The 26,942-nt window shown below is 47.8% G+C and overlaps 1 protein-coding gene across 1 annotated transcript in view; it reads left to right on the top strand.

The window, feature by feature from the left end:
• The window catches only part of OTOP1 (otopetrin 1), a 33,235-nt gene extending 20,508 nt beyond the window's left edge, over positions 1 to 12,727 (top strand). The window contains exons 4-6 of the mRNA XM_064286324.1: positions 1,813 to 1,943; positions 3,934 to 4,862; positions 12,464 to 12,727. Coding sequence (XP_064142394.1) covers positions 1,813 to 1,943; positions 3,934 to 4,862; positions 12,464 to 12,634 — 1,231 coding nt within the window. The 3' untranslated portion in view covers positions 12,635 to 12,727. The remainder of the gene's footprint in view (positions 1 to 1,812; positions 1,944 to 3,933; positions 4,863 to 12,463) is intronic.
• Positions 12,728 to 26,942: the final 14,215 nt, after the last annotated feature.

Below are 26,942 nucleotides of genomic sequence, written 5' to 3'. Positions count from 1 at the left end.
CAGGGTCTCCTCAGAGGGTTGGCTGGGGTTGAAACTCAAAGGAGTGGCAGGTCAAGGTAGAGGACCCTGCAGGCAGGTAATGGACAGGCACTCTCTTGGTTAGAGCCGAGGGAGCCTGCTTCCTTTGGGTCTGTGCCCTGCAAGTTAGTGATGACCAGTTACCTGTAAGTTTTTAAGGAGTGCCTCTGCCAAATCAACAGGTATGTGCACCTGCTACATGCAAGGCACAGTGTTAAATGCCATGCAAACTACTGAGGCCAATTCATCTTACACTTGTGGACATGGGGAGACATTGGATGTTTGCAAGCAGGGAGTGACTCCATTGGAACCACATTCCCCATAATCCTCTCTTCTGTTTTCCAGACCCAGCATCTGCCTTCCACGTTGTTCCCTTTTTCTGCTTTCTTCTTGGCATTAGGAGGGAGCATGGTACAGAGGCAAGAGCAAGGCTCTGGAGCCAGACTAGAAAACTCTGCTGCTTCTGAACTCTTCAAATCCTGCTGCAGCTACTTACTCTCTGTGTGACCACCGGCTAATTCTCGAATGTATCTGAGGCTCTAGCAGCTCAATAATGTTGTTACCGAGCAGGCTCCTTCTAGCTTTCCACTCTGCCATCTTTAATGGGTTGGAGTTTCAGCCCATGCTGGTTACGTGATAGTCACAAGGTGGCTGCCACAGCGCCAGCCTTCATGTTCACGTTCATGGTAGAAAAAAGGTGGGAAGGGCTCCTCTCACTGTTACCCTTTTCATCAAGACAGCAAATAGTTTTCAGCAATGCCCAATAGACTTTACCTTACAAACCACTGGCCACAATGGCCATGGCTAGCTGCACAGGAGCCTAGACGGTGAGTCTCCAGCTTGTTTGGGTGTCCTTAGGGCTAGGTAGAAAGGTAGAGGGAATGGATGATGATTATTGGGTTGGCCACTCTCCAGATCGCCAACGAAGCCTTTCATCCTTCCTCATTGTTCTCGTCTCTCCTCTGACCACTGGAAGGTACTGAAAGGGTTTGGGGTATGGCAGGGTTGGTATTGCTTGCTTCAGTAAATTTCAATTCCTGTAGCCCTGCTTCCAAGACCTAGTTTCTTTGATGTCCTGTAGATAATGGTTGGCTACCGGCAGGTTCAAAATTAAGGCAGCATGCCAAGACTCTGTGGTTTTAGAAGGTCCCCTGGAATGCCCTTCCCAGCCGGACAGGGAGACCCACCCCGAGCTTCAGCTGCCAGGTTAAACCCGATTCACAGCTTCGAGTGTGTATGCAATGTTGCTGTTTTAGCCCATCAAGACTTGGAGTTTTCCCAGGGCCTCCCTGTGAACAGCTCAAAAACTGAGTCCTTGTTTTATTTATTTTTTCTTTGTCAATTCAACAATTTTTGCATGTATTATTCAGTGACATTGATTACATTCTTCACGTTGTGCAACCATTCTCACTATCCTTTCCCAGATCACCTATCACCATGGTCGTAAATTCAGTGTCCCTTAAGCAAAAACTCCCCCTTTCTCCCTCCCTACCACCCCGGTAACCACTAATAAGCTTTGATTTCTATATGTTTGCCTATTTCATATAAGTGAGATTCATAAGATATTTGTCCTTTTGCAACTTATTTTGCTCACCGTGATACTTTCAGGGTTCATCCATGTGCTGGCATGCATCAGGACTTCATTTCTCTTTACAACTGAGTAATATACCATTGCATGTACCACATTTTGTTTATCCGTTCATCCGTTGGTGGTCATTTCCATTGTTTCCACCTTTTAGCTCTTGTGAGAAGTGCTGCCACAAACATTGGTATACAGTTCCTTGTGTTTTTCAGGTTTGGGGTGATCCACTCGGTGTTCACCAACCTGCTTCTCTGGGCCAACAGTGTCCTGAATGAGTCAAAGCACCAACTGAATGAGCACAAGGAACGGCTCATCACGCTGGGCTTTGGGAACATAACGATAGGTGAGTGGTGAGACTTGTCCCTCCGCCATGTTGGAACATCCTGGGAACCTGCAGAGACCAGAGTGTTCAGAGATGGAGGGGCAGGTGCCAAAGAGTTGCAAGGTCCCGGTAACTCTGCATCAGCCAGACAATCCTCTCTTGTTGAAAGTCTTACACAGCCTCCTGAGTCTCTCCTCCTATCTCCATAAGTAGGATGTGCTGAGCGTAATGAAAGATTTCTTCAGCGACACAGGGGCATGTAAGACCGAAAAGTTATCATTTTTCTCACGGTCCAGACTGGTATGAAAATGAATGTCTTTGTTTTCAGCTATGGAAGATTGGCGGTTGTTTTCGTTTTTAATTAAGCCTCTATTACCCAATTCTTTCTACTAAAAGCAGAGTTAAAAAAAAAATCCACAGAAGTCTAATGGTAGGTTGTGGTTAATTAGTTTTAGTTCATTTGAAGTTTTTTATTTAACTGTAGTTGGCTTATGGAAACCCTGGTGGCATAGTGGTTAAGTGCTATGGCTGCTAACCAAAATATTGGCAGTCCGAATCCTCCAGGTGCTCCTTGGAAACCCTGTGGGGCAGTTCTACTCTGTCCTGTAGGGTCTCTATGAGTCAGAATTGACTCGACGGCAATGGGTTTGGTTTTTGGCTTATCATTTTGGCCCATTTTTATTCCATCTTTTTCCTATTTGAGAGCCTATAGCACTAATTTTTATATTTTCTTCCAAAATTCTTTAGCATTTACAATCTATCATTTCCATATTAGAACATTTGGGCTAGGAGAGTGTGGGTAGGGAAAGTCCAAAGAACTGGGAACTGGATGACTCCGGGGTCTTGATCCCGCCACTGACTGGCTGTGTGATCCTTGGAAGCCATTTAACCTGTCTGAGCCTCCCTTGTCTCGTTTGCAAAATGAGGGGAACTAGACCATGTAGTTTCCAAGGCTCTTGCCAGATTTAACATAGATAGATAGCTGCTGTCGAGTTGACTCCAACTCATGGCCACCTATGCACAACAGAACGAAATGTTGCGCAGTCACTGGCATGGTCAAGTTCGTCATTGTGGCTACTGTAGCAATCCGTCTCACCCAGGGTCTCCCTTGCCCTTGCTGGCCCACTACTTCACCAAACACGACGTCCTCCTCTAGCGATTGATCCTTCCTGAGGACGTGTCCAAAGCAAGCAGCCAGATGATGTTCTGTTGTGATCCATAAGGTTTTGTTGGCTAATTTTCAGAAGCAGATCACCAGGTCTTTCTTCCTTATCTGCTGAAACCTGTCCACCATGGGTGACCCTGCTGATATTTGAAACAATGGTGGCATAGCTTCCAGCATCATAGCAACATGCAAGCCACCACAGTATGACAAACTGGTAGACAGGTAGAGAAGATTTAACATACTGTAATTCTACCCCACCTGCGCAACCTCAGGCCAGTCTATCACCTATCTACCTATCTATCGTCTGTATAGGAAACCCTGGTGGCTTAGTGGTTAAGAGCTACATCTGCCAACCAAAAAGGTAGGCAGTTCGAACTCACCAGGTGCTCCTTGAAAACTCTATTGGGCAGTTCTAACCTGTCCTATAGGGTCACTATGAGTCAGAATTGACTCGATGGCAGTGGGTTTGGTTTGGTTTTGGTTTATCATCTATATATCTGTACCTTACAAAAGCAAAGTCATACTCTATATCCTCTTTGGCAACCTGCTTTTGTTGTTCAACAGTATCTTGTGATCATCATTACAAGTTAATAAGTAAATTTATAATGGATGCATGCTATTTCAATCTATGGATAAAATGTGATTTATGTATTTAATACTCTTTTGGGAAGATTTATGACTCTCCATTTAGCCATGATATTAAACATGAAATAGGACTTAAAATGAAGCTTTACCCTCGGTGGGAAAATCCACACATGAATCCAGAGGGAGAGCCTTGCCCTGTGCTTCCCCACCCCTCCACCGAGCGTGCTAACGACCCTCCACGTGCTCTGCCTCTTTCTCCAGATCTAGATGACCACGCACCTGACTGTAACTGCACGCTCCCGACTCTCTGCTCGGCCGTCTCACAAGCGATCTACTACCTGTACCCCTTCAACATAGAGTATCAGATTCTGGCCTCTACGATGCTCTACGTCCTGTGGAAGAACATCGGCCGCAAAGTGGACAGCCATCAGCATCCGAAGATGCAGTTCAAATTTAACGGGGTCATGGTGGGCTCGGTCCTGGGCCTGACTGCGCTGGCTACCACCATTGGGGTTGTGGTGGTGTACATGATTCGCATCGGACGGTCCAAAACCAAGAGCGAGTCAGCGCTCATCATGTTCTACCTGTACGCCATTGTCTTGCTCATGTTCATGGGAGCTGCAGGGCTGGTTGGCATCCGGATCTACAGGACCAATGAGAAATCACTAGACGAGTCCAAAAACCCAGCCCGTAAACTGGATGCAGACCTCTTGGTGGGCACGGCTTCCGGCTCCTGGCTCATTTCCTGGGGCTCAATCTTAGCCACTCTCTGTGCAGAGGACTGCCCCCCATACACCTGGTACAACCTGCCTTACTCCATCCTGGTGATTGTTGAGAAATACATCCAGAACCTCTTCATCATTGAGTCCATTCACCAGGAGCCCGAGAACCTCTCTGACGACATCAGGACCCTTCGGGTGGTCACTGTCTGCAATGGCAACACCATCTCCCTCGCTTCTTCCTGCCTCAAGAGTGGAGGTGTGGCCGGGGAGGAGGTGTCCCAAGATGGGGAGATGACACATGTGGTCAATGGAAATACATGTTCGAGAGAAGGCCATGGCAAGGAGGAAGAGGAGAGGAGCTGGGAGGGGGCCCCAGGCCCAGCCTGCTGCCCCCATTTCTTGCAGGGCATCACCAAGAGAAAAGTCCTAAAGAACATTGCAGCATTTTTGTTCCTCTGCAATATTTCGGTAATTTGCATCAAGTTATCGTTTTAAAAATCAATCTACTTTCTTTGCCTCTTTCCAATAAGGAGTGAAGGCAGCTTGTAATAAAATAATTTAAGTGCGAGGTTAAAACATGAGGTTAGGACATGGTCATATATTCTGCAAGTCCACTTACTGATTGATACCTGCTGTATGCCAGGGGCTGGGCTGGGAACTAAAGATTACAGGTAAGAAGACTCACTCTCTTTCCTCAAAAAGGACACAGTATATTAACAGTATAGCCACAGTCCCTGGGTGGCGCAGATGGTTAAGCACTCAACTACCAGCCTAAAAGATGGCGGTTCGAACCCACCCAAAGATGTCTTGGAAGACAAGCCTGGCCATCTGCTTCCGAAAAGTCATGGCCTTGAAAACCTTAGGGAGCATAGTTCTCTCTGCACACACGGGGTTGCCATGAGTTGTAATTAGCTCTACACCAACTAACGGCAATAAAATAACAACATAGCTGGGGAGAGAGACAAGGAAAAATACAACACAGTGAGTATGCCAAGTGCTGGGACAGGAGGATGTACAAGCTGTAATGGGAGCTGGATCTGGGGAGGGACTCCAGTGAGAAGGGGATGCTAGTATCAACTAGGAGTGCTTTCGGCTGCAAGTAATAGAAAACTTGGCCAAACAAACCCCCAAACCCATTGCCACTGAGTTGATTCCAACTCATGATACCCCACATGTCTCAGAGTTGAACTGCTCCATAGGGTCTTCAACGGCTGTGATCTTAAAAAGTAGATCACCAGGCCTTTCTCCTGTGACACCACTGGGTGGACTCGAACTGCCAACCTTTCAGTTAGTAGGCTGGTGAACGGTTTGCACCACCCACAATATCTTAAGCCTTAAAGACAATTAATTATCTCACAAGAATTCCAGAGATAGGCTGCTCTGTGTTGGCCTGGCAGCGGAACTACATCATCCGGGGTCCAGGCACTGCTCATCTTTGCACTCTCCCATCCTTGGTGTAGTTGGCTTGTTGCCACATGGTTGTAAGATGGCTCCAGGCATCACTTCTGGGTTGAAGGTGGGAAGAAGAGAAGGAATGGGTCAAGCAATGCCTCTGCCTTTAATCTGGAAAGCAAAACCTGTCACAGAAGATGCAGCAGAATTCTTCTTACGGCTCCTTGGCCAGAGCCATGTCACTTGGGCACACCTAGCTGCAAGGGAGGCTGTAGAAGTGGATAGCTTACTTTCCAACCTCTATGGTGGAAGGTAGCAAAGGAGAAAAAGTCTGTAGGGTCAGTTACCAATATTGTCAGCTTCAGCCTCAAGGAGTGGTTAGAAATTCATCAGGTGGTCAAGGCAGGGAACAGCATTTTGAGCAGGGGGCAAATAATGTGCAAAGGCACAGAGGCAAGGGTCACCTTGACATGTATTTGGAGTGGTTAGTGGTATAGCATAAATTATGTACATGATAAGAAGGGCAGCAGAGTGGGAAATAGGATGGAGTTAGATGGGGTCTGGCCCAGGCAGGGCTTCGTAAGCCGGGCTAGGGCTCAGTCTTTATGCTGAAGGCAGTAGAAGACCCTCTCATACTTGTTCTTTGGAATGATCACTCCAGCAGCAGTGCGCAGGAAGGACTGGGAGAGGTAGAACCAGAGAGAGAGAGAGAAGGATAGAAGCTTCTGCAGCCGGCAAGGTAGAAAATGACGGGAGCTGGCACCAGGGCAGCAGTGGTGGGTGTTTTAGTTCCCGTTGCTGTTGGGAACAAAATGTCCTGCCCCATCCTCACAATTGTTGCTATGTTTGAGCCCCTTGTTGCAGCCGCTGTGTCAGTCCATCTCACTGCGGGTCTTCCTCTTTTTCACTGACCCTCTAATATACCAAGCATGATGTCCTTCTCCAGGGACCGGTCCCTCCTGATAACGTGTCCAAAGTACATGAGACAAACTCTCACCATCCTTGCTTCTAAGGAGCATTCTGGCTGTGCTTCTTCCAAGACAGATTTGTCCCTTCTTCTGGCAGTCCATGGTATATTCAATATTCTTCACCAACACCGTAATTCAAATGCATCAATTCAATCTAACAGCAGATGAGGTGCTTGCATCCTGGGGTCCAGATGGCAACCGTGGTCTGTTGGACCCGAAAGCAGGGCTAGGGCTCAGTCCAAGGGGAGGATGCGATTGGTCCCTTTGTCTCTGTGCCCCAGTCCCCTGATGGCCCCCGGCACTGCCTCAGTTTACTGAGGAGTGAGCGGGCATGACACCATCGCAGGTGGATCAATGCCTTAGGATGGTCTTGAGGCAACTCAGTGGCAGCACTTTGAACCTGGTGGTTGACCCGGTGTCGTGTCAAGGCCCTCAGGCAGAGGACAAGAATCTTCATTCTCAAGTATCAGCAGCCGTGCTGTGGCTCCAGTGGGAGCAGCTGGTGCACACTTCCAGGTCAATGGTGGTGGACTCCACTCAAACGGAGATGCGGATAGAAAAGCTAGCTGAGTTTCCATAAGATGTGGCACTAAAAAAATGGGCGTGATGACAGAGAAGTTCGGGGTGCCGGGTGGACATCAGGGTTCTGAGGAAGGGATAGTTGTGGGAGTAGGTGGGGGGCCATCTGGGCAGAGCTACGGTCTTCAGGGATGAGGCATGGACGCAAACCAAGTCAGGGCTTGCTGGATGTATCCAGGGAACTGGAAGGGCACCATACGGCTGGAATGTGGAGAGCAAGAGCGAGAGAGGCGTGAGATAAACTTGAGGGTGCATCTGAGCAGACCACACACAGCCTTAAACTAGGCCTTAAGCTGAATGCGGGAGTCCCTGGGAGGTGCAAACGGTTAATGCAATTGGCTGATAACCAAAAAGTTGGAGGTTTGAGTCCACCTAGAGAGTGCCTTGGAAGAGAGCCCTGGCAATCTCCTTCCAAAAGGTCACAGCCATTGACAACCTTGTGGTGCACAGTTCTACTCTCACACACATGGGGTCACCATGAGTTGGAATCAACTGAACACCAGTTGGTAGTTCTAACACAATGGGAAACTGTTAGAGGGTTTTATGCTGGAGAATAACAGGACCTGGTTCACATCTTAAGGGGACCCCTCTGGCTGCAAGTGGGGACTAGATGGAGGGGAGGAGGATGGTGCAGAGAGGTGAGGAAGGCTCCTGCTGTGTCTGGGTGACGAGGGGAATTGCCAGGACTACAGTGGTGACTAGGGGGACAGAGCTTCCATAATATTCTGGAAGTCGTCAGCCAGAGCTGGCGAGCAGGTAAATGTGGGGGTGACGGGGGGTGCTGTCAGTGAGGACTCCCGGGTTTCTGCCCTGAGGTCCTGGGTAGATGGTGATGTTATTTACGATGACTGGAAGCTCTGGAGGGGGAGCAGGTTTGGGGGGCAGAGTGGAAGTACTGGACATGTTCAGCTTAGGGTCTCTGAGACAGGCAAGTGGACACAGCCAATGGGCAGATGTGTAGGTCAGCTCTGCCGTGTAAGGAGCCCTGGGTGGTGTGGTTGGTTAAGCACTTGACTACTAACCAAGTTGTTGGCTGTTCAAACCAACCCAGAGGTGCCTTGGCAGACAGGCCTATACCCACTGCTGTCGAGTCGATTCTGACTCATGGCGGCCCTATAGGACAGAGTAGAACTGCCCCATGAAGTTTCCAAGGAGCACCTGGCAGATTCGAACTGCTGACCTTTGGTTAGCAGCCTGAGATCTTAGCCACTGTGTCACCAGGGCTCCCATAGGCCAGTAGTTGGTATTTAAAACCAGGGACTGAGTGAGATCATCCAGGTGTCATGTGTATAGAGCTGAGGAGGGGCCCAGGAACAAGCCTTGGGACCAGCCAAGAGTAAAAGGCTGAGCAAGAAAGAGGAGCAGGTTGGGGGGTGGGGGTGGAGAACCAGCTGGAATAGTAGCAGGAAAACCTCTCAGAGTCACAGAAGAACACAGAGGGGTGGAGATCTAAACCAGAGAGATTCTATATGTAGATGTCCATGAAAACGTGTGTATTAGTCACAGAGGGCTGCGTAAGAAATTACCACAAGACTGAGTGACTTAAAACCACAGACGTTTATCATTTCACAGTTTCCTGTGGGTCAGGAATGAATTCCAGCGCAGCTTAGCTGGGTGTCCCTGGCTCCAGGACTCTTCTCAGGCTGCAATCAAGCTGTCTGCTGGGGCTGGACTGGGTGGGGAGGATCGTACACCAAGGTCACTCAAGTGGCAGTTGGCAGGACTGTTCCTGGTGGGTTATTGGATGGAGGGTAAGATGGCCATAGACCAGACCTCCCTAACTCCATGCCACGTGGCTTTTCATAGTGTAGGTCATAACGTGGTAGCTGGCTTCCTGTCTTGCAAGAGCATATGAACAAAATGCAGGCCCGTCAGCTGGCCGTGTTCAGTTCGTTCGGCGCCAGTCCTAGGTCCAGCCCGCACTCAGGGGGAGAGGATTCCACAGGGCATGAAGCCCAGGAGGTGGGGATCCCTGGAGGCTAGCTTAAAAGGGACCCACCCCACTAGGGGGTGGAGAAAGTTGCACAAGTGTGCAGAGTGAAAGGAGAACTGAGCCTAGGACGGAGCCCTGAGGAGCTGCACAAGAGCTTGGCTGCTAACAAAAGGTCGGCAGTTCAAGTCCACCAGGCTCTCCTTGGAAACCCTATGCGGCAGTTCTACTCTGTCCTGTAGGGTCACTCTGAGTCAGAATCAATCCGATGGCAATGGGTTTGGTTTGGTTTTTTTTTTTAAAGGGGGAGGGAGGAAACTTGGTAGCACAATGGTTAAGCACTCGGCTTCTAATGGAAAGGTGGGCGGTTCTAACCCACCGGCCACTCCAAGGGAAGAAAGACCTGATGATTTGCCCTCGTAAAGACTGCAGCCTAGGAAACCCTATGGGACAGTTCTCCTCTGCCCTGTAGGGTCACTAAGAGCTGGACTCACCCCGACAGCACGTGATGACAACAAAGGAGGAGGCTGGGCAGTGATGGTTCAGGGGTAGGCCCCTTGCCTTCCAGCAGGAGACTGGGGCTCCGTTTCTGACCAACGTATCTCGTGCTCAGCCACCACTCGTCTGTCATTGGAGGCTTGCCCGTTGCAAGGATGCTGAACAGGTTTCAGCAGTGCTTCTAGACTAAGAAGGACTAGGAAGAAAGGCCTGGTGAGCTACTTCTGAAAATCAGTCAATGAGAACCTTGTGGTTCACAAGGGTCTCACTCCATGGAGTCACCGTGAGTTAGGGGCTGACTTGACAGCGGCAAAGGGAGAGGGAGCCTGACCAGGGTGTAGGTATGTGAGCAATAAAAACAGCAGATTCGGTGCTTTAGGTCTGTAAACTTAGCTCTCATTTTGTTCTTGTAAATAAATAAGTATAAAAGTGAATATTCTTACCTTAAGGGGCCCTGGTGGTGTATGGTTAAGCACTCGGCTGCCAGCTGAAAGGTTGGCAATTCAAACCCACCCAGCTGCTCCATGGAAGAAAGACCTGGCCATTTACTTTGTAAAGATTACAGCCAAAAAAACTCTAAGGAGCGGTTCTACTCTGTCACGTGGGGTCGCCATGAGTCAGAACCAAATCAACTGAACCTAACAACAACACCAACAATGCTTGCCTTTGAAGAGTCTGGGTGGCGTGAGTGATTTTGCCAACTGCAAACCTAAAGGTTGGTGGTTTGAGCCCATCCAGCGACACCATGGGAGAAAGGCCTGGCGATCTGCTACCATAAAGATCACAGCCAAGAAAACCCTATGGAACAGTTCTACTGCGTAACAGATGGGGTCACTATGAGTCAGAGTCAACTTGAAGGCAATTTAAAAAAAAATTTCTACCTTTATGATGAGACAGGTGTTAATATTCCCATTTTATAGATGAGAAAACCGAGGCTTGAAGAGGTTAAGTTAGTCGATTAGTGGCATGAACGCAGGTGACTCCTCCCCTGCACAGCTGGATGTGGTCAGGCCTGGGCGGGCATCTCCATGCCAAGGATAAGCCAGAAATAAGACCACAGAACTCACTGGCCTGGACCCACATGGCTGGGTCTCCAGGCATCGATGCTGGTGTTTAAAGACAGGTGCGGGAGCCAAGTGGCCTTTACAGCTTGGACACTGGGGCCTCTCAGCTGTGCTGGTTGTAGAGCTGGAGCCGAGCCGTGGGGACAGTCACGCAATGTTGGCACTTGGAATGGCAAACAGCACCCGCTAACCAGCATTAAACAGTGGTGCACGGCTCTGAAGGCTGTGCTGTGCCCCCTGCAAGTCGGTCTTCAGTGCAGGCGTGAAGGCTTTTGGAAAGGACAGTGGGGTCAGAAATCCAGAGTTCTGATCCAGCCCAGGCACCACGTGGCCACCCCCCACGTCTGTTTCCTTAGCTGGCTGTGTGCAGGAGTGGGAAGAGCACTGGAGGTGGAGTTACACAGGTGTCCTATGTGGCTGTGGGAAAGTTACGTTACCACGCTAAGCCTCAGGCTGTCCATCTGTAAAATGGGGATATCTTGCAGATCCTCCATTCCTGTATTATCGTGAGGCCCTTACTCTGTGCTGAGCCCATGCATGTTACGGAGGCCCAGAGACTGGGCAGCTCACCTCCTGGCTGCCTGTGGAACTTACCATCCATGGAGGTCCTTGTTGCTGGCAGTGAGTGATGAGGGAGGATAGCTCAGGGGGTTGGTGAGGACATGGAAGGAGGTCTCACCCAGACTTGTTAGATCAAGGGGGGCTTCCTGGAAGGAGTGGTGTCTCAGGACTGGGAAGAAAGCAGGATTCAGCAGAGGAAGAAAGGTGGGGAGTTCCTGACAGAGAATGCAGCAGGAGCGAAGCCCTGGGGATTCCGAAGAGGAAGATACATTTCGGGAGCAAGCAGCATGGGGAGCAGAGGCTTAGTGAGGGTGGGCAGAGAGGGGAGTTTGCCCCTCGACCGAGTCCAAGGGGGCACCATATGAGGCACAGAGCGACATTCCAAGGTGCCACAAATATGAAAGGTGCCTGACCAAGGCAGCTGGACAAGAGGGGCTAAGATGTTTCTGCTGACCCATTACTGCTATGCCCCTGCTGGGGAGGCCGGAGGGAAGGGTGTGAGGAAGGAGCAGGGCAAAGTGGACGGGGTCAGACCATTGCGGGAATGCGGACTTTCTCTTGAAGGCAGTGGGGAACCATGGGAGAATTAGAAGCAGGTGAGTGAGGAGATCAGATCATGCTTTATCAGCTCTACCCATTTTACCCATGGGGTAGATCAGAGGCGCCCCCTGGTGGACGAGGGATGGTTGGGGGCCATTGCAGCCACGCAGGTGGGGACACTGGGGCCTGGACCAAGGTGAGGGCTTTGGGGATGGAGAGAACTGGGTGGGTTTGGAAGCCTTCATTCAGGACCAACTGTGTGGGTGGGTGAGGGAGAGGGGCGGATCATGGTGGGCCCGATGGATGTAATGGGCTCTGTGGAGACGGGAATGCTGTGAAATGCTGAGATCCCTTATTTTTGCCTACCACGCGACAGGTGAGACTCAGTCTCACTGGGTCAGGTTGGCTCACCTGGTGCCTGGGGTTGTGTGGGTCCTCCAGGGTGCTGGGAGGCGGCTCACCCTTGGAGTGGTGGTGGTGGAGAGGAAGTGACCTTGAGGAAGTGACCTTGGTGGACCGTCTTCCCCTGTCTTACAGCTTTGGATACCCCCCGCCTTTGGCTGCCGTCCAGAGTATGACAACGGATTGGAGGAGATCGTCTTTGGCTTTGAACCTTGGATAATTGTGGTCAACCTGGCCATGCCCTTTTCTATTTTCTACCGAATGCATGCAGCTGCTTCCCTCTTTGAGGTCTATTGTAAGATCTAGACGGGGGAGCCGCTAACAAGAGGTCTCATCGGGGCCAGCTGGGAATGGCCAGGTTGGGCAAATATTGCCTCATAAAGACGAGAACAGCTGCCTTTGTCTGAGATGGTTGTGCTTCCCCTGGTTGGAATGATCCATGACCCTTGGTGAATGTAAACAAGTTAGGCCGAAATTGATGAGATCGCAGAAATCTATCCTTGCCTCGTTCATTCTAATCAAACCCCAATTGCTTTCTCTGCTAAACCCAGGCCCTCTGTTTTAGAAAAACGTGATCCTAGGCTGGGAAAAAGTTTGTCCGGTTTGTTTTTCAGAAAAGCTTTCTCCATTTGTAATGTATCATGTTACTACGTACAACATTTTTCTGACAATCTGTGTAGCGTTGTTGCTGTTGGCTGCCGTGGAGTTGGCCCCCAACTCATGGTGACCCCATCCATGCACAGTGGGATTGGACTGTTGGGATCCATAGGGTTTTCACTGGCTGATTTTCATAAGTCGATTGCCAGGCCTTTCTTCCTAGTCTGTCTTAGTCTGGAAGCTCCACTGAAACCCATTCAGTAACACAGCAACCCGCAAGCCTCCACTGACAGATGCGTTGTGGCTGTGTAATGAAGTGCATTGGCTGGGAATTGAACCTGGGTCTCCAGCATGGAAGGCAAGAATCCTACCACCGAACCACCACCGCCCTTCTCTCTGCGTACTGATCACTCTTAAATGTTATCCTCTCCAGAGCTGATGAAGGTAGACACAATCCCATTTGGTTTCTATTGTAGTTTCTGAATATGTTTAGTTTTTGAATAAAGTAATTTTTATCATATGGAAGGAAATTTGGGTATGGATCAATATAAAGGTATTATATTTCTTACCTGAAATTTGGGCACATTTTTATTTGTGGTTTTTTAAAAATAAATTTTACTGTTCTGTCACTACAAATTGATGCATGTTTTATCAGAGAAAATTGGGAAATGTTTGAAGAGTAGAGGGAAAAATTCGCCTATGTTTCCATTGCCCATTAACGATCACTTTTTAACATCTTGCTGCGTTTCTTCCAGCCGGTTTGATGCACAGGATTCCTTATGCTGCTGCCGTTGTTAACCTGCTACGGGTTGTGCGACATACTCACGTGACAATATGGAATGAAAGCTTTCCCCATATTGTGATAAACATTTTGTAAATGTCATTTTAATGCTGGGCTATAGTCTATCAAGGGAATGTACCGTAATTAGTTTCTTTGTGTTGGGTTTAGAGTGTTTAAACTTTTTGCTTTGTAAATGACTTTGCAAAAACAAACAAAATATTTTCGAAGCAATTATTATATTAAGGAGTGCTCCTTTAAGATATATACCTAAAATCCCAATGCCTAGTCCACAGGTTTTAAATATTTTACAGGCTCTTAAGAAACATTGGCATTTGGGGGGACCTTTTTTTTTTTTTTTTTGTATAGAGTGTTCTCTTCATGTTGTTAGGTGCCTTCTAGTTGGTTCCGTCTCATAGCGACCCCAAGTACAACAGAATGGAACATTACCCAGTCCTGCTCGATCCTTGTAATCGTTATACTTGAGCCCATCCTTGCAGCCACTGTGTCAATCCATCTTGTTCAGGGTCTTCCTCTTCTTCACTAACCTTCTACTTTACCAAGCATGATGTCCTTCTCCAGGGACGGATCCCTCCTGATAACATGTCCAAAGTATGTGAGACACAGTCTTGGCCATTCTTGTTTCTAAGGAGCATTTTGGCTGTACTTCTTCCAGGACAGATTTGTCCATTCTTCTGGCAGTCCATGGGATAGTCAATATTCATTCTCTTCATAACTATTTTAAAATTGTAATAAAATTAGTTTTGTTTGTTAGCTGCATGCAGTCTAGCCAACTCTGACTCATGGCGGCCTTACGCACAACAGAACAAACATTGCCTGGTCCTATGTCATCCTCATAATTGCCAGCATATTCAAGCCCATCCTTGTGACTATTGTACCAGTCCATCTCCCCCAGAGTCTCTCTTGCCCTCACTGGCTCTCTGCTTCACCAAACATGATGTCTCCCCTGGAGATTGATCCTTTCTCATGACATGTCCAAAGCAAGCAAGTAAGACCATATTCTATTGTGATCTATCAGGTTTTCATTGGCTAATTTTCTGGTAGTAGGTTGCCAGGCCTTTCTTCTCAGCCTGTCTTAAGTTGGAAGCTCTGCTGAAACCTGTTCAAAACGGGCAACCCTGTTGGTATTTGAAATACTGGTGACATAGCTTCCAGCATCATAGCAACACACAAGCCGCGATAGTATGACAAACTGACAGACAGGTGGCAGAAAATGAGTTTGTTGTTGTGTGCTATCGAGTGGATTCCAACTTACTGTGACCCTTTAGGACAGAGGAGAACTGCCCCGTAGGGCTTCCTAGACTGTAATCATTATAGGAGCAGATCCCCAGGTCTTTTATCCTGAGGAGCCCCTCGTGGGTTCAAACTGCTGACCTTTTGGTTAGCAGCTGAGCACACCGGGGCTCCAAAATTAACTTACTTGTCTGTAAATATAAGTGTGAATAGCATTTTGTTTAAATATATTTATATGTGAAAAGCTATTCACATTAGTATGCTCCAAGGGAGAAAGGCCTGGCAAACTGCTCCTGTAAAGATCACAGCCTAGAAAACCCTACGGGGCAGTTCCACTCTGTCACATGGGGTCGCCATGAGTCAGATTTGACTTGATTGCACCTAACAACAACAACAACAAACTAATGCACACACACACATATTTTTTTGACAGCACAGGCAATGGGACATTAAGGAACACCAAATTTTTTATGTCACTAAAATACTTTGTTTATTTTAAGAAAAAAAATTAAAAAATGGGCAGATGTACTAAAATCAAAGTAAAACATCACCTATAACGCCTTCCAGCTAGGGCAGTGGTTGTTACCTGGGAAGGGGAGAGGAATTTTGTCCTTCCAGGGCAATGTCTGAAGATATTTTTGATTTTTACCAGGAGGCATCTTGTAGGCAGAGCCCGGAAATGCTGCTGATCCTACAGTGTATGGGACAGCCCCAAAGAATTATGTGGTCCAAAATGTCAGTAGTGATGAGGTTGAGAAATTGTGGTACAGAGGTTATCACTTTTAATTATTGGCACCTACCAGGATTGATTCGTTTTTGTTAGTTGCTGTCAAGATGACTCCAACTCATGGCGACCTTTTATGCAACACAACAAACGTTGCCCAGGTCTAAGCTGTCTTCGTGGTCGTTGGTATGTTTGAGTGCATTATTGGAGCTATAGTGTCAATCCATCTCCTTGAGGATTTTCCTCATTTTTGCCGACCCTCTACTTTATCAAACATGATGTCTTTTTCTAGCGATTGGTCTTTCATGATGACGTGTTCGAAGTAAGCATTCTGGTTGTATTTCTTCGGAGACTCATTTGTTTGTTCTTCTGGAAGTCCACGGTCTACTGAATATTCACCAACACTAAAGTTTGAATTCTTCTGTTTTCATGTTTCACTATCCAGCTTTTGCATACATGTGAGATGACTGAAAAGGCCATGGCTTGGGTCAGATGTGACCTCTACCTCTATGCCCAAACCTATATTCATATGCTCATCTGTATACCTATACCTATATTCATATCCTTGTCTGTATGCCTATACCTATATTCATATCCTTGTCTGTATGCCTATACCTATATTCATATCCTTGTCTGTATGCCTATACCTATGTTCATATCCTCATCTGTATACCTATACCTATATTCATATCCTCGTCTGTATGCCTATACCTATATTCATATCCTTGTCTGTATGCCTATACCTATATTCGTATCTGTAGCTATATCATTTATTAAAAAACCCAAAACCAAACCAGATGCTGTCAAGTTGACTCAGAGTGACCCTATAGGTCAGAGCAGAAATGCCCCATAGGGTTTCCTAGGCTGTTTATGAGAGCGGAATGCCAGCCAGGTTTTTTCTCCTGCAGATTGGCTGGTGGATTTGAACTGCTGATCTTTTGGTTAGCAGCCAAGCGGTTTAACCACTGTGCCACCAGGGCTCCTTATATCATGTATACCTATATCTATACATGGACACATACATACGTTCCTTCTTTCTCTCTTCTTCTCTCCTCCTCTCCCTCTTCTCCCTTCTTCCTCTTTTGCTATTATAAACAACACCACGGCGAGCATTTTCATTTTTGAGTCTTTGCACACACTCTCAAACTGCCCTGTGGAGAGATTTATGCTGACTCGCAGTGACCACATGAGCTGCTGTTTTCTCCGAGGGACCCCGTTTTGGTTGGCCTGAGTTTTACCCCTGTTCTACGAACAGCAGTACAGACCCTCTGCTAAAGGGAACCGCAGTCATGCTGGGAACAATTGACAGGGCTGGTGGTGGGGTTGGGGGGTACACAGGGCACCTTCACAGCTTGGAAATGTCAGCACAGTCTGGCTGGGCTCAGAGCTCCCGAGAAGTGACCTTGAAAGATGAAGCATCTCCTGGTCCAAATAGGAAGAAGAACACACCTCTCCAGGGATGGCTGCTCCAGTCAGGAGACCTTTACCTGCAAGTAATCAAGAATCTCGACTCAACTAGCTTAGACATCAAAGAAAATTTATTATCTTGCATAGGATGGCAATTCGTAGCAAGAGAAACTAGGGTGCTCAATAAACAAGCATTAAGGTTTATTGATTTGCCTTATTCATTGGACAATCAATAAGGAAGATAGAAAAAGAACTGACACCTTTGAATTTTGGTGTTGGCGAAGAATACTGAATATCCCATGGACTGCGAGAACAAACAAGTCTGTCTTGGAAGAAGTACAGCCAGAATGCTCCTTGGAGGTGGCGATGGCAAGACTTCGTCTCACATACTTTGGACATATTATCAGGAGGGACCAGTCCCTGGAGAAGGACATCATGCTTGATAAAGTAGATGGTCAGTGGTAAAGTGCTCAGCTGCTAACCGAAAGGTCGGCAGTTCAAACTCACCAGCCACTCCAAGAGAGAAAGATGTGGCAGTCTGGTTCTGTAAAGATTACAGCCTTGGAAACCCTATGGGGCAGTTCTACTCTGTCCTATAGCGTCGCTATGAGTTGGGATTGACTCAACGGCAATGGGTTTGTTTTTTTTGGTTACTGTGGAGAGGAGGGTGTCAGGGCTCTGGTGCTCTGGTCTCCTGGGCAGGTAGATCCTCCAAGTGGGGAAGCTCAATGCTCAACTCACCCAACTCACAACCCCAGAGCTGATTCTGTGGATGTAAGACAGCCGAACAATGATTTGCCTTCATGTTCAGCTCTCCGGGAAACCCTGGTGGCAAGGTGGTTAAGAGCTAAGGCTGCTAACGAAAAGGTCAGCAGTTTGAATCCACCAGGCACCCCTTGGAAACTCTCTGGGGCAGTTCTACTCTGTCCTACAGGGTCGCTACGAGTCGAAATCAACTTCAAGGCAGTGGATTTTTTTTTTTTTTTTTTGGATAGCTCTCTGCTTCGGGGACCAGTGCTCCGGCACTCAAGTCAACAGGAATGTCTTACTTACCTGTTGTACCTTATACAGGGGAAGCCCGTGAATTTGACAGCTTGAGCTCACCCCTGACCCCCGTAAAGTCAGGATTCGAACTTGTGTTTTTTGGGCACCACGGCTTGAGGCAGAGTGGAAAGGCAGGAGCTTTGGAGCACCCAGGGTCACTACTAGCCCCCGTGGCACCTGGGTGTGCATTAGAAAAGGTGCCCTTTCCACAGGACCTTTTATAAACTGTTGAACTAAGCCCACCAGCATCTGCTTTGTCTCTCAGGCCTGGGGGTCAAATGAGACGCCTTCGTCTCCCCGCCTGGAACAATCGGTCATGACGTGCAGCTAGAGTAATGACTGCTACTGCCTTGCACTGAATAGCCTTTGTGGTTAACAAAGACCTGCCAATCTCTACGTCTGTGAAGTCCTAGCTCACGGCTGACCTGGTTGGGGAGGCATTACTACTCTGTCTGAGAGGAGGGAGCATTTTCACCGTGTCTACCTAGTTGGTGGGTTTGATTTCCAGCCAGTGTACCTCATGCGCAGCCACCGCCCGCCTGTCAGTGGTGACCTGCATGATGCTGAACAGGTTTTCAGGCTAAGATGCACTAGGAAGAAACGTCTGGTGACCAGTGAAAACCCTTTGGATCTCAACAGTCCAATCCTGTTGGGATGGGGTCACCGGGAGTCTGGGGCTGACTCGATGGCAACTATCAACAACACAGTTGCAAGTTGTAGTAGCATTTGGACTAGTATGCCAGTTTAAAAAACTGCCTTTTCCACTCTATTGGCCGTATCGTTTTAAAAAGAAAGTCAATTTGGTAAAAATATTTGTAAAACAATTGCTTGGGTGTATGTGTACAGAGCAACGAGTCAACTGATAGAATACTTCACTTTTCATCCTGTTTTAAATGCTACACTCCGTTTACAATGCTGAAAGCCCGAAAAATCAGGAAAACAGCTGGTTCTTCGCTAGGAATGAGAGTCTGGCTGTAGAAGAGCATGACCAGCAGGGGGCGCCAGTGCCTTCCTTTCTGAGTCCTCACGCAGCACTTTCAGGCGGGCTGACAATAGCTTCAGGGTAACAAATGAGGAGGTGAGAGCAGAATTGCCCGACTGATTCCATTCATTGCTTCAGACGTCTGTAGCGTGTGTCTGAAATGTTGAGGTCATGCTACCACTCCCAGGTCTGTACACCTTCACCTGTGCTTCCTCACCGATACTCACCATCTCCAGTTGTTAGGTGCCCTTGAGTCAGTTCTGATGCACAGCGATCCTATGTACAACTGAGCGAAACACTGCCTGGTCCTTTGCTATTCTCACAGTCGTTGCCACGTTTGAGCCTAACGTCGCAGCCACTGTGTCAATCCATCTCATTGAGGGTCTTCCTCTTTTTCCCTGACCCTCTACTTAACCAAGCATGATGTCCTGCTCCAGGGACTGGTCCCTCCTGATAACATGTCCAAAGTATGTGAGATGAAGTCTCGCCATCCTTGCTTCTAAGGAGCATTCTGGCTGCACTTCTTTCAAGACAGATTTGTTCATTCTTCCTGCAGTCCATGGTATATTCAATATTCTTCGCCAACACCATAATTATAAGGTGTCAATTCTTCTTCAGTCTTCCTTATTCATTGTCCACCTTTTGCATGCATATGAGGGGATTGAAAATACCCTGGTTTGGACCAGGTACACCTTAGTCCTCAAAGTGACATCTTTGCTTTTTAACACTTTAAAGAGGTCTTTTGCAATAGATTTGCCCAGTGCAACGTGTCTTTTCATTTCTTGACTGCTGCTTCCATGGGTGTTGACTATGGATCCAAGTAGAATGAAATCTTGGACAACTTCAGTATTTTCAGAGATGAAGAAAAGGAGGCTGGGAGAGCCAGGTTTGGACAGCTGCCTAGTTCAGAAAGAAAGACACTGGTGCCCCCTGCTGGTCATGCTCCTCCACAGCAAGGCTTTTCTTAAGTTCTTAAAGCCGTGATGTTTATTACTTTATACTGTACTCAGTTAAGGAAATATTACAGGTGCCCTGTGACAGCATCTGCTTGGAAAAAGGAACCAAATTCCTGCCTCAAATGGACTTTCTTCTAAACATCCCTGTCCAGTAGGAATATAATGCAAGGCACATATATGAGTTTAAAATTTTCTGGTAGCTACGTTAAAAAAAAAAAAAAAAGCCAAAAGAAACAGATAGAATTAATTTTAATAATATGTTTTCTTTGACGACAACCTCTGTTCCAGACCCACCTTGTGTGTCCAAGTCATTGAAAAGCTCAGCAGAACAGAAGGGAGCCGTCTTGTAAATACAAACAGGACATCCCATTGTACCTACTTTCCATTGTTCTTTAATTTTCTGCTTCATACTCTTGGAGGATTGGGACCTTCTGGGAGTTTGTGGTTCCTGCAAACCCTCAGGTGCTGGCCCCATGCTGCACAGCCAGTCTTATCTACAAATATGGACTCCCAGCAAGTGAGGTGCTTACAGCCTTGGCCGTGAACCACCAGCCTGAACAGTAATCAGCTCCACTCCTTACTTGCCTCTGAGACTCTCGCCTCACAACTTTTCTTCTCCTTTAGAGCATATTCTCAGCATTGGCTCCCCTGTTTTCTGAGCTAAGTGAACCCAAATCAAACCAAACTTGTTGCTGTCGAGTTGATTCTGACTCATAGCGACACGACAGAACAGAGTAGAACTGCCCCATAGGGTTTCCAAGGAGTGGCTGGTGGATTCGAACTGCTGACCTTTTGGTTAGTAGTCAAGCACTTAACCACTGCACCACCAGGCCTCCGAGCTCAGTGAAGGAGACATAAAAGTTTGTGTCTCCAGGCTGTCCCACTGAAGTCTATTTCACGTTGTGGTGAACAAGGATGAGCTTCCTAGCCTAGCCCGTTGAAGTCTATTTCGTTCACAGCACAACACACCTGAATAATGGTGCCACGATTTTGTTCTCTTTCATTATAAGGTGGACCTTTGGTTGCTCTGGGTAAACACCCTGCTGGTTCAGCCAGAGCCATGGAACCTTGACCTTGCTAGAGATTCCCCTGGCGGTGAGAGGCATCTCACCATGATTCCACGGTCCTTTGATATATAGTGATCAAGATCTCAGGTTAGCCCACTGGAATCACCAAGATGCATAACAATTACCTATGGTCAGGTTCCTAGGCTTGCCCACCAGCACCTGTCTAGAATTGTAATATGCAGAACCAGGTTCCTGTGTTAACCTGCTGTCATGGACTGAATTGTGTCCCCCCAAAATATGTGTCAACTTGGTTAGGCCATGACTCCCAGTATTGTGTGGTTGTCCTCCATTTTGTGATTGTAATTTTATGTTAAAGAGGATTAGGGTGGGATTGTAACACCCTTACTAAGGTCATATCCCTGATCCAATGTAAAGGGAGTTTCCCTGGGGTGTGGCCTGCACCACCTTTTATCTCTCAAGAGATAAAAGGAAAGGGAAGCAAACAGAGAGTGGGGACCTCATACCACCAAGAAAGCAGAGCTGGGAGCAGAGTGCTTCCTTTGAACCTGGGGTCCCTGCGCCTGAGAAGCTCCTAGTCCAAGGGGAGTTTGATGAGAAGGACCTTCCTCCAGAATCGACAAAGAGAGAAAGCCTTCCCCTGGAGGTGACACTTTAAATTTGGATTTGTAGCCTACTAAACTGTGAGAGAATAAACTTCTTTTGGTTAAAGCCATCCATTTGTGGTATTTCTGTTATAGCAGCACTAGATGACTAAGACACCCACCATAGCCGATGTCACACTGTGATTCCCAGTGTCCCGGAGGCCAGGCTAGTCCGCCATAGCCTTTCTAATCCACAGCATGACATAGTCAAACCACAGAGCACAGAATACTATGAAATTGGCCCACCTCAATCATGTCTTCTGGACGAGAGGTGGAGGGGTGAGGAGGATTGAATTGTCATTGGGAACCCAGGGACTAGCTACGGTTTCATCAAGGAGGCCCCTCCCCTGACCCCACCACTCTGCACTGGCTGTGGGGGATCCTCGTCCCTCTCAGGAAGTTTCCAAGGAATATGGGGTTGCAGGGTGTTCCCGTGGTGGCCAAGTTCCAGAATGAGGCTAGAGTGGAGCCGTATAGGGTCGCTATAAGTCTGAATCGACTGCAGGCAACGGGTTTTTTTTTTTTTTTTTTAAATGTCATTGGTATTTACTTACTGGCTTGTTGCTTAGCTCCCTGGACGGGACTCTCCTCTCCGTGAGGGGCCTTGCTCCCGTGGTTGCGTGGACACTGTGTTGCCTTCGTAACTGACACTGAGCACTGGGAAGTGCCAGGACACGGTGGACCCTCGTGTTTTGCTCTAGTAGCTTTTAAGTCCTTGGCAGAGATTTTCTGCCTAATTGCAGCGCGCACTTCCTGTCCCCTCATTCCCCTTTTAGACACAAGATGGCGCTCTAAACCTGGTTGTTAAGAAAGAGGCACCAGACACTTGAATTGCCATATGCTCCCCTCTGCTTGCTCTGGGACAAATGATTAACTTGCTTGCTTGCTGCTAACAAAGGTTGGAGGTTCAAGTTTACCCTGAGGCACCTTGGAGGAAAGGCCTGGCGATCTACTTCCAAAAAAAATCGGCCATTGGAAACCCCTCTGACACACATGGGGTTGCTGCTATGAGTCAGGGCCCACTCGACAGCAACGGTAAGGGTGGGTCCTGGTGCTTGCTCTCAAGACCTGGTCATGAAGGGATGGGGGAGTGAGCTCGACAGTGGTGAGAAGGTGAGAAGAGTCAGCAGCCAGTCCCTTCTTCCTGCTGGGGCAGGAGCGCAGCTTGGTCTGCCTTCCTGACAGCAGCCACTGTCCCTACCTGTCTCTGGCAGGTGTTTGTAGAACACCAGTCCTGGTGGCTGGTCTAAGCCAAGCATGGTAAACCCACTGGTCCTCCCCCCTTTCTTTTTAACTTTATTGTGTTTTAGGTGAAAGTTTACAGTGCAAATTAGTTTTTCATTCAAAAATTTATACACAAATTGCTTTGTGACATTGGTTGGGATACCTGCAATGTCAGGACTCTCCCCCTTCCCCTTTCCACCCTGGGTTCTCCATGTCCATTTGTCCAGTTTCCCTGTCCCTTCCTGGCTTCTCATCTTTGCTTTTGGGCAGGCGTTGCCCATTTGGTCTTACATACGTGATTGAACTAAGAAGCACGTTCCTCACGTGCGTTATTGTTTGTTTTAATAGACCCGTCTAATCTTTGGCTGAAAGGTGGACTTTGGGAGTGGCTTCAGTTTTGAGTTAGCAGGGGTGTCTGTGAAACATAGTTTTGGGGGTTCCTCCAATCTCCGTCAGACCAGTAAATCTGGTCATTTTTTTTAATGAATTTGAATTTTGTTCTACATTTTTCTCCTGCTCTGTTGTGATCCCTGTCAGAGCCGTCAATGGTGGTGGCCGGGCACCATCTAGTTCTGGGCTCAGGCTGGTGGAGGCTGGGGTTCATGTGCTCCGTTAGTCCTTTGGACTAGTATTTTCCTTGTGTCTTTGGTTTTCTTCATTCTTCTTTGCTCCGAACGTGATGGGACCAATAGATACATCTTAAATGGCTGCTCACAAACTTTTAAGACTCTAGACGTTACCAAAGTGGGGTGTAGAAAATTTTCTTTATGAAAAAACTATGTTATGCCAATTGACCTAGATGTCCTCCAACACCATGGTCCTCAGCCCTCAACCCCAGTAACCTGGTCTTTCAAGGTGTTTGGATCTGTCTAGGAAGCGTCTATGGCTTTGCCTTGGTCAAGTTGTGCTGACTTCCCCCATACTGTGTGTTGTCTTTCCCTTCAACGAAGTGAACACTTGTCTACTATTGTTAGTGATTTCCTCCCCCCACCCCTCCCCTCTGTTGTAACTATCAAAGGTTTTTTTTTTCCTGTGTGTAAACCTTTTCCTGGGTTTTTATAATGCCCACTCTCCCTTTGCTGGTGATCAGGCATGGGGGTAGGCATGTGAACAATTCTAGATCAGGGACTGGCAAACTACAGGCTGTGAGCTAAGAATGGTTTTGACATTTCTGAAAGGCGGTAGAAATATAACCCTTAGAAGCCAGGATGGCGAGACTTCAACTTTCTTGCGTGTAACATGTCGTCAGGAAAGACTCATTGCTAGAAAAGGACATCATGTTTGGCAAAACAAAGGGTCAACAAAAAAGAAGAAAACCCTTCATGAGATGGATCAACACAATAGCTGCAACAACGGGCTCGAACATACCAAGGCTCGTGAAGATGGCTCAGGACCGGGCAGCATTTTGTTCTGTTAGATGTAAGATTGTCATGAGCCAGGGCTGACTGGATGGCAACCACCACCACCAACACTCCCCTCATCCCCCGCAAAAGAGGAATATGCTACAGAGACCACATGTGGATGCAAAGTCTGAAATATTGACACTCTGGCCCATTATGGGAAACATTTGCTGACCAGTGTTCTAGACAATGAGAGGTAAGAGGACTCCGGGTGTTCCAGGCCCGTCTTGTGGTTCCCCAGCCCCAGCTCTGACAGCAACTGTTTCTCAGACGAGCTTTGGGTCCTGTAAGTGAACGATGGTATTTATAAACTAGATCTGGGCCTCTGTGGATACTGGACAACATTCAGGCAGCAGCATGAAACCTGGAACAACGTTTATTTGTACGCATATTAGTCAAGCTAAGGAATGCTGGGCTAAGCGGTAGGGAGAAACAACCCCCGCCTCCCTGTGAAGCATGCTGCTCTCTCCTGCAAAGCCCCATGCAGGTCAGCGCACTCTCCTCCATCCAGTCACTCAGGGATCCAGGCTGACACCATCTTGGCTGCTGTGCTGTGCCACACAAGGCCACCACAGAGAGGGCTGTTGAGTCACGATAGTTTGTAAGTGTTAGGTGTTCACTGTTGCGGGAGAAAGGTAAGGAAACAAAGGATGACAGGTACCAATGGTTTCTGTGCTTGGCTGCTAACCAAAAGGTTGGAGGTTTGAATCTATCCAGAGGTGTCTCAGAAGAGAGGCCTGGTGATCTAATTCTGAAAAACCAGCCACTGAAAACCCTACGGAGCACTGTTCTACTCTGACACACGTGGGGTTGCCCAGAGTCAGAGTCGGCCCAACAGCAGCTGGTCCTGGTAGAGGGACGGATAAAAGGGGCTGCCTGTCAGAGCCACCTTTGAGTAACGTAAGCAACAATGGCTTCCTTTTATGGGACTGTGTAGATAATAGTAGATAATACGTTTGGTAAAGTGAAGGGTCAGTGTAAACAAGGGAAACCCTCAGTGAGATGGACTGACACCATAGCTGGGACAATATGGGCTCAAACAAATCAAAGATCACGAAGGTGGTGCAGGACCGGGCAATATTGTGCTCTGCTCTACACAAACAAGGCTGCCATGAGTCAGGGCAGACTGTACGGCAACTAGCAAGGACGACATCTGATAGTATGTGTTCATCCCGCTTCCTGCCCTCCCCTCCCTGCCCCGGCTTCCCCGTGGACAGAGCATGTTTCTTGCTCATCCACATGATCTGCCTTGGACATTGGCATGAGACAGAGCTAACGCACGCCCTGTCTGGCCAACGGCTCTCACGGGCACGTTGGTTTGGGCAGCCTTGTCCAGTGCCTGCTGGCACCATGACTGGAGGAATCCCTAGGGAAAGTCTGGCTTCAGGATGAGACATGTGAGGAGCAAATTCACCCCTGACTCACGGTCTGAGGCAAAGCTGCCCCGGCAGATCACGGACTGTTAGTGAGAAATAAATGTTTGTTGCTTTAAGCCACTAGGATTCTGGGGTGGTTTGTTTGGTTGTCGTTGCTGTTGTTAGCTGCCACTAAGTCAGCCCTCTACTCGTGGCGACCCCATGCACAACAGAACAAAAAACTGCCTGGTCCTGTGCCATCTCCATGATCAGCTGTGGATTGGACCACTGTGATCCGCTGGGTTTTCATGGGCTGATTTTTGGAAGTAGATTGCCAGGCCTTTCTTCCTAGTCCCTCTTAGTCTGGAAGCTCTGCTACAACTTGTTCAGAATCACAGCAACATGCATGCCTCCACTGAAGCACTAGCGGTGGTAGCATGTTAGGTGCGTTGGTGGCAAGACTTCTACCACTGAACCACTACCGCCTCCTACTGGGCTTGTCTGTTATATAGTATTATTGTAACAAAACGTGGTTACTACAGAGACTCCCAAGCCCATCCTCCTTTATCGATGCTGTGGTGCCTCATGAATATGCTAACTTTCCGGGATGCCATTTTGTGGTGAGTTGTCATCAAGTTGGCTCCCACTCATGGCGACCTTACATATAACAGAATGAAATATCGCTCGATCCTGTGCCATCTTCATGATGGCTGGTATGTTTGAGTCCATTACACTAATAGAGGGTTTCCCTCATTTCCTCTGACCGCCTACTTTACCAACTGTGATGTCCTTTTCTAGTGATCGGTCCTTCCTGATGACATGTCCAAAGTAAGTGAGTCAAAGTCTCTCCACCCTTGCTTCTAAGGAACATTCTAGTCATAATTTTTCAAAGATGGCTTTGTTCTTTCTTCTAGCACTCCATGACATGTTCAATATTCTTTGCTAACACCACGGTTCAAACACATCACTTCTGCCTTCCTTTTTCACTACCCAACTTTCACATGCATATGAGGTGATTGAAAGACTGTGGCTTGGCTCAGGTGCCCTTTAGTCATCAAAGTGACATCTTTGCTTTTGAAAACTTTAAAGAGGATTTTTGCCACAGATTTGCCCAATGCGATATGTCTTTTGATTTCTTGAGTGTTGCTTTCATGGACATTGATTGTTGACCCAAGCAGAATGCAATCATTGATGACTTCAGTGAACTTTCTGGAAATGGCTGCT

The sequence above is a fragment of the Loxodonta africana genome, chromosome 5 (genome assembly GCF_030014295.1).
Source record: "Loxodonta africana isolate mLoxAfr1 chromosome 5, mLoxAfr1.hap2, whole genome shotgun sequence".
In the NCBI taxonomy this organism is placed as follows: Eukaryota; Metazoa; Chordata; class Mammalia; order Proboscidea; family Elephantidae; genus Loxodonta; species Loxodonta africana.
This window is presented reverse-complemented; position numbering and strand designations above follow the sequence as displayed.